Genomic DNA, 13,193 nt, shown 5'->3' on the forward strand with positions numbered 1-13,193 from the left:
CAGGTGGGAATGGATGGTCATGGTTAAGGATCTTACTCGGTGGCCCGAGTATTCCTTCCTGCTTAGGGCATCAGCCACTACATTGGCCTTGCCCGGGTGGTAGCGAATTTCGCACTCATAGTCGTTTAGCAGTTCAACCCATCTCCGTTGCCGCATGTTGAGCTCTTTTTGATTGAGGATATGCTGAAGACTTTTGTGATCGATGAAGATGGTGCATTTTGTGCCGTAGAGGTAGTGCCTCCAGATCTTTAAGGCGAACACTACCGCCCCCAGTTCAAGGTCATGGGTAGTGTAATTAACTTCGTGTGTTTTAAGTTGCCTTGACGCGTAGGCGATGACTTTCCCTCTCTGCATGAGCACGCATCCGAGGCCTTGATTTGAAGCATCGCAATATACCACGAAGTCATCAGTTCCTTCCGGAAGAGACAAGATTGGCGCACTGCATAGAGCTTGCTTTAATGTCTGGAAGGCGGCTTCTTGTTTATCTTCCCATTTGAACATCACGCCTTTCTGAGTCAGGGTGGTGAGGGGCTTAGCAATCTTGGAGAAGTTCTGTATAAATCTTCGGTAGTAGCCCACGAGTCCCAAAAATTGTCGGATTTCCGTTGGCGTTGTGGGTGCTGCCCAATTTTCAATTGCCTTGATCTTTGAGGGATCCACATGTATTCCTTTCTTGCTTACCACGTGGCCAAGGAATCCCACTTCACGGAGCCAAAATTCACACTTTGAAAACTTGGCGTAAAGCTTCTCGGATCTTAGCGTCTCCAATATTAGTCTCAGGTGTCGCCTGTGTTCTTCTTCGTTTCTTGAATAAACCAAGATATCATCGATGAATACGTTGAAAAATTTATCCAAGAAGGGTTGACACACTCGGTTCATCAGATCCATGAACACTGCAGGCGCATTTGTTAACCCGAATGGCATCACAACGAATTCCTAGTGTCCATAGCGAGTTCTAAATGCCGTCTTGGGGATATCTTCTTCTTGAACTCGCAATTGATGGTAACCCGACCTCAAGTTGATTTTTGAAAAGTAGCTCGCTCCCTGAAGTTGGTCAAAAAGGTCATCGATTCGGGGTAGGGGATATCAGCTTTTGATGGTAAGTTTGTTTAACTCCCTATAATCGATGCACATACGAAAGGATCCGTCCTTCTTTTTCACAAATAGAACTGGTGCTCCCCAGGGTGAAAAGCTCGGTCTGATGAATCCCTAGTTTAATAGCTCGCTCAATTGACTAGACAGCTCTTGCATTTCTGCCGGTGCGAGGCGATATGGTGCTTTGGCTATAGGGGTAGCACCGGGAACCAAGTCGATTCGGAATTCGACTTGTCGTGTGAGCGGTACACCTGGCAGATCTTCTGGAAATACGTCGGGGAAGTTGCACACTTCCGGAATGTCTTTGATGTCCTTTACCCCTTGATTCTTATCTACGACGTGAGCTAAGAAGACGTGGTATTCCTTTCGGAGATACTTTCGGGCTTTGACACAAGAGATGATTTGTAGGTTCGCACTAGGTTTGTTGCCATAAACGGTGAGGGTGTTGCCATTCGGCTGATTGAGGCGGACGACCCTTTCGTAACATAAAATGTCGGCACGATTAGGACCCAACCAATCCATACCAATGATGACGTCGAAACTTTTTATTGTGACTGGCATTAGATCGATTTTGAACAAGTGGTTGTCTAGAGTGAGGGTACACCCTATGTAAATATCGTTAGCGAGCTCAACCTTTCCGTTTGCCATTTCTACGACGTATGAATCTTTTAATGACTGGGAATTTTGCCTAAGTAAATGTTTGAATTGGTGGCTTACAAAACTTCTTTCTGCCCCACTATCGAAAAGTACGCATGCATAAGAACTATTGAGGAGGAACGTACCGGTAACCACCGAGGGGTCCTTGACTGCTTCTCCGTGTCCCATCGTCAGGACTCTCCCTACACCTCCAGAATTGGTGTTTCGTGCTTTTGGGCAGTTTCTTTTGAAGTGCCCTGCCTCTCCACATCCGTAACAGGTTTGACTTGCTCCGGTGTTGGCGGCTGGGGCGACTTGAGGGGCGGATTGGCCTGGCACTTTACAAAATCGAGCAATGTGCCCCTTCCAGTTGCAATTACTGCAGTGCATTTCCTGACAAGCACCGTTATGGTGGAAGTTGCACTTGTTGCACTTGGGAAGAGTTCTTGCGTATTGCTTTGGTGGCGCTGGAGAGGTAGCAGTAGTGGCTGCACGGACATCAACAGTCTGTTGCTTCTTTGTGGGGTCCTGCGCCGGTTGTTTCTTTTTACTGTTCCTGAACTTCCTCTTGTTGTTCCCTCCTTTTGTTTGGTCGGTGGTGGTGACCATGATGCCACGGCTGGCCCTATGATCGATAAGTTGTTGTGCCAATTCCTTGGCACTTTCAAAGGTGGTAGGTTTCGAGGCCAAAACACTATCATGAATCTGGGATGATAGGCCCCAAAGGTATCGTTCTACCTTTTTCTCCTCCGGAGTGACCATTGCAGGACAGAGGAGTGCTAGGTCATTGAATCGGGCGGTATAAGCTTCGAGATCCGTCCCCGACATCTTGAGATTCCAGAGTTCCTCTTCGAGTTTTTGTATTTCTCCCATCCGGCAATACTCCTTTAACATCAACGCTTTTAAGTTTTCCCAGCCTATGGAGTTAGCCACTGCAGGAGTAAGTGACTTAACTCGGCCATTCCACCAAGTAAGAGCTTTTATTGTGAAAGTGAATGCCACATACTTGAATTTGCTCGCTTCGGGACAAGCACAGATTTCGAAGACTGCTTTGGTCCTTTCGAACCATTGCATCAGCGCTATGACGCCCCCGCTTCCGTCGAAAGGATCGGGTTTGCCATTTGTGAAGTCTTTGTAAGAACACTCCTTAGTACGCCCTGTGCTGTCCCCCTGATTCGAGTTAGTATTCCCGGATCCGGAACCGCCGGAACCATTTGTACCCATTTGCAACATTGCTGCCGCCACGGCTGCTGTTACTGCAGCCTGAAACATCATAGGATCAAACTCCGGAGGTGGTGGCGGAGGGGGTGGTGCTGAGTTTCCGGAAGGTCTTGGTCTTTTCCTTGGCGGCATGGTTCTGACATAAAAAAAATAAAAAGAAAAGACTTTTCGGTAAGACTTCAATGGTGATAACGAGTCGAGCGTTACTTGTTTCATCTCAATTGTATTTTATCCGAGTTTACTAATTTAGAAGGTAATTCATCGAAAAGTTTATGCAATTAAACTTATGAATTAAATAGTGTTGACCCGAGCAGAGTCATGTGTTTGGTTTGTGTCAGCATCTAAGGAAGTAGAATACATTCCACATTCATTGATAATTTGTTAGTACATATTGTTTTGAGAAATTTGGCCTCACAAGGGTCTACATTACATCATAATAAAAGATAAAGTTTTGGCAGTACAAAAGCCCCTTTGACTAGTGTGATCACTTAGTCGCGAGGTCAACCCATTCGCAATAAAGAGTAGCACCAACGCATACTCGAAATCCTAGATTTATAACAAAATATAAGTAGTGCGAACACTACTCGCGGAGAGTAGCATCTGGTCCATGGTGGCCTTGGGATGAGGTCGAGGCTCCCTGAAGCTCCGAAATCCGGCGTTCGGCCGCGATCACTCTCTCCTCGTGAGCTGTGTGCCTCTCCTGGTACTCCCTTACCTCCGCTCGAGCAGCGGTAAGGTCCTTGATGAGTTGGTCCACTGGATAGAAGTCCCTCTCTAAATCCCGGGTGCGTGCATCGGTAGCTGTCGTAATAGCGCGGAGATTTCGAACCTGGTCTGCCATTTCCCTACTCTGGTTCCCTAAGTTCGTGATGTGCTGGGTCATAACGGGGAGAGCTCTATCAGCCGGTCCCCCGTGACTGAGGTCATAGTAACCTCGTTGGTCGCCATAGGGTGACCTCTGGCGTTGTTGCCGGCTCCACCTCTCGATCATAGTTGCCCAACGGGGCTCAGGCCCGTTGTGCCCCCAGCGGTTTGCAGGTACCCTCGCAATGTAAGGAGGGTTGAAGACTTCCTCCGCTGGCTCTTCTTCACCTTCATCCTCATCCATGTCCACCTCGTCGTCTTCCTCTTCTTCTTCTTCTTCTTCGTCTACCTCCTCTTCTTCTTCTTCGGGTTCTTCTTTGGGATCCTCTTCGGGATCCTCTTCAATCAGCTCTTCGGGCTCTTCCTCAATCCAGCCGGCATTTCCCTAGTTGGGAAAGTATGGGTCTCCTGGTAGGTGAAATCCTGCCATGTCGTCTGCGCGAGAATAGGGGTGTAAGAAGCAGATAGCGGTAGATATTAATAATATTGCGATATAGCAACATACAAATACTCCTATAGTATTTTAAATGTTTATATTTGGTTCTTATAGCATTCTTTGTAGGGTGAAGTTAGGTTATTAGATTTGTTGCCCTCCTACGACTATCCCCCGATATGAGTAAGTCACTTCCCGGACGAATATAGTTGATCAGGCTATGTCCTTCCCAAAACTGATTACTCATACCAAGGCATACTCGTAGCGTTCAACTCCTCTTCTTTTAGTTTATGTTCTTCTAGTTATGACACTACACGAGTATGCAATGCATGTAGGTATACTTATAAACAAGAATCCATTCATTTTCTAAAAGTATAACCCGTTAGGTTGTTTCAAAATTAGAGACTCTTTGTCCCAATTGTGTTTATAGTTTGTATATCCTATGTTGTTTGATATACTTATATCACTATAAACCATGCTCTGATACCAATCTGTCACACCCCCAAACCAAGGATGGCGGAAACGTCTGGGGTGGAGGACTTCATGTGTAATATCATAACAACAATGACAATAGTGATGAAAGTAAACACAACCAACATATATATAATTGAAAGAGTTACATCATTGTATGAATTACATGTTTCAAAATCAATTACAATATGTTGACAAAATATGATAAGTTTGATGCCTCAACGTCCCATCCTCAAAAGTACTTTGTTACCTGTTTAGCGATTTCCTAAGAATACAAGTAGTTTGAAAAAGTGTCAACACAATGGTTGGTGAGTTCATAAGCTTTTAACAGTAAGAGTTGGAAAATCGATCCTTATAATGAGTTGTATGCTACCAAGAAAATCCAATATTTTCCTTATAAAAGTTATGTGATCCTAAATTCCAGGACCGAGAATGAACAAGTGATTTCCAGAGTTAATGATATGAACGTGGTTTTAAGTCAGCATAAAACCCCTTTTTGACATGAAAGCGCACAATTATTATTCCATACTTAAAGTAATTTCTGAGAGCTAAATCGACATAACTCACTAATTTAAAGTTAGAACCCGTAAATCTTATGATTGTTAATACCACATGTGAGCTATCATAACCATACTTGACATAGACGGCCTCATAATACGACGTTCTTCAGGCGTCGCCGTTAAATGACACTTGTCACCACAGACCTGCCGGTCTAGCTGTTGCAAGCAGCTCTGGTGTGGGTTTGTCAAACCCAATATAGATCTATACACAACTATCACGTTCTCCCTACAAGAGACTCTGGTTACAATTTACAGGACTTTTTGACTTTGTTACTTTGGAAGTAACCCGAAGGGAATGACTCACAAATTTATTCATTAACAGATTTACGTGAACTAAACTGAAAACCTTTGGTAAATAAGTTTGAGAAGTAAATGATACATAAACTATACCTATTATAGTTTATCCAAAACGTTTGTAATGTATAAGAATTCTTTTATGAAAATGCCTTAATGCTATGAATCCATAAACTATGCTCATTATAGCTTAATATACGTGTTCTAAATAAATGAATAATCTTATCATGAATGACTATGTTTCATTTTATGATGATAAACTAACAAGGAAACACATTCAATATTTAGAACTTATCGTTATACACTTTGCTCAACATAATACAAAGTGTTATGAAAGTTATAAGCTGTTAACAAAATTAAACCTTTCTGCACTGTTTTAGAAAAGTCATAGAAAAATCATACGAAGTTGAAAACTAATTCCGTAAATTCTGAGAGTTCCCAAAATGTGACTAGTTTACTCATAATTTTTATCATGATTTTTAATGACCTCCAACTTGGGTGAAAAAGTCCATAATCACAGACTGGTCCGGATTGGTGTTTGAAATGATAGGCAGTTTTGTAAAAATCACCATAAATTGTAGAAAAATCGTATGGAGATTTGCAAGTAGTTATTTTAAAGCTAAGAACTGGAACTACTTACACCTAAAACAGTTTTTCAAACAAAGATGCTTAAGTTGTCCAAAACAGTCCATGAATGGAGTCCAACTTTTCTGATGAAAGCTGTCAGAAAAATTTAGTTATGTTCTTGGTGTTTTAACTTGTATCCCCCCCCCCCCCCCCTAAAAACTTAAGAAAACATAAAAATGTAGGGGTATGAACTCACCTTAAGTGATTTCAGTGGATGATTGTTGAACAATGGAAGTGTTTAACTCGAGAACACTTGGAGATGCCTTGAAGATTTTCGAGAATCTAGCATCATAGTTATGGAGTTTGTGTAAGCAATCAATGATTTGAGTAGAATGAAGTGCAATAATAACAAGGAGGATGAATTATACTTACCAAGAGTGGAAGAACACTTGATGATCAGCCTTGGGATCTCGAATTGGAGAGAAAAGTTTGAGGGAAAAGTTGGAGTTGGATCTTTGGTGAAATGAGAGTAATTGGAAGAAAAATGAGGAGAGAGGATAAATATCTAGCTCTCAAAAACGTGGGAATAACTTGTTAAAGAGGTAAAAAGTACAAGGACGTGACAAGGTATGGGTTGGTGGTGAATAGTGACATTGAGTGAGTATGGGAGTGGTTGCTTGTGTCATAACTTAAAGGAAAGTCAACACTCTACCTTTGTACTTCACCCACTCTTTTGGATAAGGTTTTATCTTTAAAAAAAACGTGATAATTTAATAATTATGGGTCCTTATATATTAAAATAAAGTTTTGGGTGAAAATCCCGTGTTAAAACAATTAAAAACGGGCCTAAAACGCAAATCTATTTGAAAATCGGGAAGAAAAGCATTCCCAGCGAGACCTCTCGGTCCTAGGCCGAGGTTCGGTCCTTGTTGGTGCCGAGTAGGAAGCGAAAGGTGCGAACCAGAAGCGAGAAGCGAAGGGCGAGGGGTCAGTCCAAAGGCTCGGTCCGAAGCAAGACAGAAACGAACGAGACCGAGGGAACCTTGACCCGAAATGGACCGAACGTTCGGGTTCGGGTGAGGCATGCGAGGTTCGGTTCCAGGAGCCTTCGAGTTCGGTTCTTTTAGTGAGGTTCGGTTCAGCAGCCTTCGACTCAGATGGGTTCGGGTCCTAAGGGGACTTTCGGTTCCTAAGAGGACTTTCGGTTCCTAAGAGGGGTTTCGGCTCCTTAAGTCCGTTTTTCGCTTAGACTTCCGTTTTTGGGCTGTTTTCGCCAAATTCGACGGTCGGGATGCCCCGAGTGACTATAGAAAGTTGAGAGAGATTTTGCGAGAGATTTGAGAGAGATTCCACATAATTAGAGAGATTTGGGAGAGATTTGACATTCTTGGAGAGATTTCTCATATAAAGAGATATTTGGGAGAGATTTCACATACTTAGAGAGATTTGGGAGAGATTTGACATTCTTGGAGAGATTTCTCATACAAAGAGATACTTGGGAGAGATTTCACATACTTAGAGATATTGGGGAGAGATTTGACATTTTTGGAGATATTTCTCATACAAAGAGATATTTGGGAGAGATTTCACGTACTTAGAGAGATTTGGGAGAGATTTGACATTCTTGGAGAGATTTCTCATACAAAGAGATATTTAGGAGAGATTTCACATACTTAGAGAGATTTGACATTCTTGGAGAGATTTCTCATACAAAGAGATATTTGGGAGAGATTTCACATACTTAGAGAGATTTGGGAGAGATTCTCGATAAGAAGAGATAGAGTGAAAACGATTGAGTGCAGTTTCGTGTGTGACGAATGTGAGTGTGTGGCTCCACAATGCAAGGTCCGTAAACCCTGTTATGCCATGTTTTAGGATCTTACACACTCCCTATGAGTATGCAACATTGTTTTATTGTTCTTGTTCATTGTTTAGCACTAAGGTTAAAGAAATTTTAACACACGAACTTTCCACGTGATGTTTTCTCATTAAGATAGTGAGTTATACAGAAATTTACATAATACAAACCCTATTATACAAGGTTTAATTGAGTTGACCGGTTTGACTCGTAGACTTTGTCCGGCTTAGACTTGACCCGAATTTGACTATTGTCACACAATCTCCAATAGAAAACTTTCATTGGCAAAGACTTGGTGACTTTGGTGCTATGATATTACGAAAGGACCATTGCATAAAATGTTAGAATCTAGCATATTCTAGTAGTGGCAAGAATTTTATATTCTTACACTAACTGATTAGGATTAAGAATTGTGAAAAGATTATCATTGGAAATGTATTCATTTGATCTATTTCACAAAGTAAAGACCAAAGGTAAACATTGTGTGCATGCTTGGTGCACGAGACAGTTGTTGTTATAATTCAAGTAAGAAGTTGATTACCCGAAACAACAAATAATGAGTAATCAATATGGTGATTAAATAAAAGGTGTTTTATTTATACAAAGTTTGGGGCCATATAGGATTAGTATTATTCTTGTGTTTCACTTTGCATGTTTTGACTTCTCGAATAATAAGATTATTCAAACCCTCCACAGTCGCTCATACTTTGGGAGTAGGTATGAAAGAAGACTGTCATGAATCCGTCTGTAGATTGAATAAAGCGTTTAGACATAGCACAAGTTTGCTGCAGAGTTCATGAGTGCTGCTATAAGATTAGAGTATTGGATTAAACCCACACTCACTTGGATCGCTTCATGGATTTTATCATGAGTGATTGGTGAGACGATAATATCTTATATTCTTGAAACCGAGATGTGTGAGTTGTATTCTGCAAGTCAGTTGCACATTGATAATATGTAAACGCACCAGTAACTTGGTGTTATAAAATATATTGTTGTGTGTGATTTGATGAGTAGGTACAAGTGAGAATTCAAGTCGAATTTTATCTGTTCCTTTTACCCAAAGTGGGATAAAAGCGATATATGTGGGCCCATCGATGATTTAGTGATGACATCCTAAGCGCTTGGCCGAGCCAGGACTAAGGCCCCGTTTGATAGTTACTGAATGATAAAGTGCTGATTCAGAAAGATCTGTCTGAGTAAGAAATTCTGACTGAGTAAGAAATCATGCTGTTTGATTGTACATCTGACTAAACGTGCTGATTGATACAAAATGACCATTTTACCCTATGCTATTAATTTTTATGCAATATAATAATAATAATAATAATAATAATAATAATAATAATAATAAATCCACACCAAATAATATAACCAAACATCACAAGTTTACATCTCACAAAGCAATACCGTCATCTTGAGTCTATAAAACATACTAGAAATACAATAAGTTCTGCCAAATTGATTTCTTGAATGAATATTGTGCACTCATCTCAAAATCACTGCTCTTTTGTGATTTTCAAACCCTACAATCAATGAAATACAATATGTTCATCAGTAAGTAGAATGACATTTTTACCCTCAAATTATTGATTTGCAGACCATAGATGATACTCTGATATTGGCATCAACAAAGGCATCTTTGTTAATCATTGTTAATCACTTGAACAGACATATGTATGTGTCCAGGTATGAATAAAATCATCAAAGGCACATTCAATATCATACTGTGAAGTGAACAACAAATCACTTGGAACAAATCAATTGAAAATTCAAACCTTTTAACTATTCTCAACAGCAAAATAACTTTGAATAGCAAAATAGATGCAAAAATCGAAACAACAACAATTGAAATAGCAAAAATCAAGAAGTAAAAATCGAAGGTTTTAGAGAAACAATGGCGGAAATCAGAACTATTGATGCAGAAATCAATGCTTCCTAGTCCATGATGGCAGAAATCGGAAGTATTCATGAGAAGAGGAAAGAAAAATTGATGCTTACCTGATCAGAATGGGAACTATTGGTGCAGAAATCGATGCTTGCTTGCTGGAGCTCGAACGGAGGGATGATCTTTCTGGTCGATAGTCAGACTGAGGAAGGGAGTTGTCGATGGAGAGGCGATGGAGAGTTGTGGATGTTGGCCGCCAATTTTCCTTGTTGGTATCTCTTTTAGGTTACGATGGGAAGAAAGCAAATAGAGGGTATGAGAGTAATTTTTCCAGTCAGCTATATTACAAAGTCTGAGCGAGAAAGTGATATGGGCCAGACCTTCTGATTGAGAAAGCTACTATCAAACACATCTTGTCTGACCGAGTCAGCCCAAATCGCTGACTCGGTCCCAGTCAGACGGTAACAAACAGAGCCTAAGTTGATGTGTTCAATTATAGTCTGTTGTCAGTCGTCATAAATCGGAAATCGTAAAAAAACACATGAACAGAGAGTATGATTAAAATCCATGTCTCAGTTTATACAATATCTAGAATGGAGGAATATATGATCCCTTATCTAAAGGGCAGGTTGCTGATAAGATCAGAGTTCGACAACGTCTTTGAAAAGCTACGATTGCTAATCGGATTGTACTTACATTATAGTTACTAGACTTATCCAAGTGGGAGGCTGTTGGATTAGTGTCTAAGTCTGTAACTATACTTGGTATGTACTTGACCCGGTTGTGCATGGTCTTTTTAGGTTTCCTTCACCAAAGCAACTTGATAGGATGATTTACGGAGAAAGAGGATTAATTATGATTTATTAATATATTATATGAATAATATATTAAAGGAAAAATCGTATTGTTTAATTAATATTAGTCAAGAATTAATTAAGAATTAGTTTTGTGACTAAAAGGCATTAATTAAACTTAGGGGCGGGAATTGTAATTATAAGATAATTTGCAATTGGGCTATGGATCACCTTGGAACATAGGTTGGACGAATTCTATGGGAAGCCCATATGGAATTGGTCCAAGGGCTGTTCTAAAGGCATCTATGGGTTGCTTGGAGCCTAAGCAATCAAATTAGGGTTTCCTTGTTTGATAACCCTGATAACCTCACTATATAAAGATCCCTATGGACCTAAAAACGTGGCTAACTCTTTTGGAAGAACCCTAGGATGGTTTTTGGTGCTTCTCCTCTTTCTCATAAGTCATTCTCTTGCTCTTGGTGTTTGTGAGCCATTAGAGGTGTGACACTTATGACACTAAGCTTCTTGAAGATCAAAGAACTCTTGTAACCATTGTAAGGTAAGATCTAAACCCTAATTCATATGTTAAATCGTTTATTGTATGCTAGATGTAGTGTTTATGGCTTTGGATGATTATTGCATGTTCATTAGACAAACTAGATCCAAAGTTTGTGGGTTTTCATGTACACCATAAGAATGATGTTTTGCTCAAAACCCATAAGTTACATGATGACATTGTACATTGTGGATCAACCCTTCCTGTTGGAGATACTATTGAGCCAACGATCGAAGATGAACCTTCTCCGAAACCGTCCCCTTCTCCTCAAGGTGAGACGGTTCCTCCAATGCCAACACCCATTATTAATGTTGCTCTTCATCAAGGTGATCAAGGAGAATCCAACTCCAACTTTGAAACTACTATGCTTTCACAACTATCCTTAATTGTGTAGTTAACTCAGTCAATGGATAACAAAGTTGAAAGGCATGTGGCCCAAACGAAGCGATGTGTGGCTTTAGGTGATGATGATGATGATATAGTCGTTGATGACACCTTGCCAAGCTCTCTAGGTGATCAACCTCCTCCACATCCACCTCCATCAATAAATCATCCTCCACTAACTCCTCCACCATCTAATCCTCCAACATGAACTCCGTCTACTCCTCCTAACTCTCCTCCCAAATCTGATGCTGCCCAAAACGGGGAGAATAATCAAGGGGATTCAGTCAATGAAAATGTAGGTGGTGATTGTATCTCGACCAAAGATGATTGGAAGGGTTGAAGCTGAAGTTGATCCTCAAAAGCAGATTGTTGTTTATGATATTCCAGATGTTGATGCTAGAATTAATCATCCCATTCCAGAAATTGGTGATCAATCAGAAACTGATGACTATGAAGGGTTTCTTGATATTGGTTTCATGCAACAAGTTGTTGTTCCCTTAAATGTTGTCTATCCTTGTTCTTGTTACTTAATCTTGGCTTCATGCAACAAGTTGTTGTTCCTTAAGGAATTGATATTGATATTGACTTTGACAATGATCAGCTCAATCGTCGAAATAGGAAGGCTTCCTTTTTAAGAGGAGCTTTTGACGCTGAAGTTGGAAGCTCTTCTACTGCTGCTGGTGATCTTTCAACATCTCCTCCTAAAAAGAAAAGTAAACTCTTCTTTGATCTGAATGAGTTAGCAGAAACATGGAGTTTACATGTTGACAAAGTTAGAAAAATAATGGTAGAATATAATGTTGCTATTCGTCAAAAGAAAGAAGAAAGAAAAACATAATGTCTATCTACCAAACTTGCTCAAGCTCTTTCCTCTGCTGATGGACATTGGTTACTCATGATAAGGCCAAAACACATTTTAGGTATACATTTTTTTGTTACATTCTCAAGTTTCACTAGAATAAGAACCGAAAAATGGCCAAAAAAAATAGGATTTTGCTATCATGGCAAAATTCAGTCAAGCATTCATTCAACAGAGCAAACATATCAATGTTATCCACCCTAGCCATCTTGTGAGCATGAAAATTAATTTTGGTATATGTATCCTTTCACCTTGCATCTTTTTGTTTCTGTTTCTTGCAATTTGTTTAAATTTTTTACCAAAACTCAAAATACTTTATAAATTTGATTTTAATGCGTTTTTTATTATTGAAGCTTAAATGTTTAATCAATAAACATGTTTTACAATGGAATACCTTCTAATCCCCAGAACGTGGGGATCCTTCCCTAGTTATTATTATTATTAGTATTATTGTTTTCCATTATTCAAATGTTAAACGTAGTTTTCTTCGCTTCGTTTTTTCACATATTTATCGTACAGATACAATCATATAAAAATCTATTCTTAATAAAAGACTCTCTAAATTGCCACGTGGCTCTCTTTTACACTAACACTATGTCACGTGTCACTTCCATATAATATATTGGACTGATTTTCCCGCCCATTCATTGCTTCAATTGTCACTTACTCAGCTCCTAAAATTAAGCAAATTAGTTTTAATATTCAATTTAAAT

General features: G+C 39.9%; 1 protein-coding gene across 1 annotated transcript; it reads right to left on the bottom strand.

Moving 5' to 3' along the window:
• Nucleotides 1-1,763: 1,763 nt before the first annotated feature.
• Nucleotides 1,764-2,340, bottom strand: LOC128132934 (uncharacterized). The gene is made up of 2 exons (XM_052769945.1): nucleotides 1,878-2,340; nucleotides 1,764-1,783 (listed from the first exon to the last, which is right to left on the bottom strand). The coding sequence occupies exons 1-2, from the start codon at nucleotides 2,338-2,340 to the stop codon at nucleotides 1,764-1,766; spliced, it is 483 nt and encodes a 160-aa protein (XP_052625905.1).
• Nucleotides 2,341-13,193: the final 10,853 nt, after the last annotated feature.

Source organism: Lactuca sativa, chromosome 3 (genome assembly GCF_002870075.4).
Source record: "Lactuca sativa cultivar Salinas chromosome 3, Lsat_Salinas_v11, whole genome shotgun sequence".
Lineage (NCBI taxonomy): Eukaryota > Viridiplantae > Streptophyta > Magnoliopsida > Asterales > Asteraceae > Lactuca > Lactuca sativa.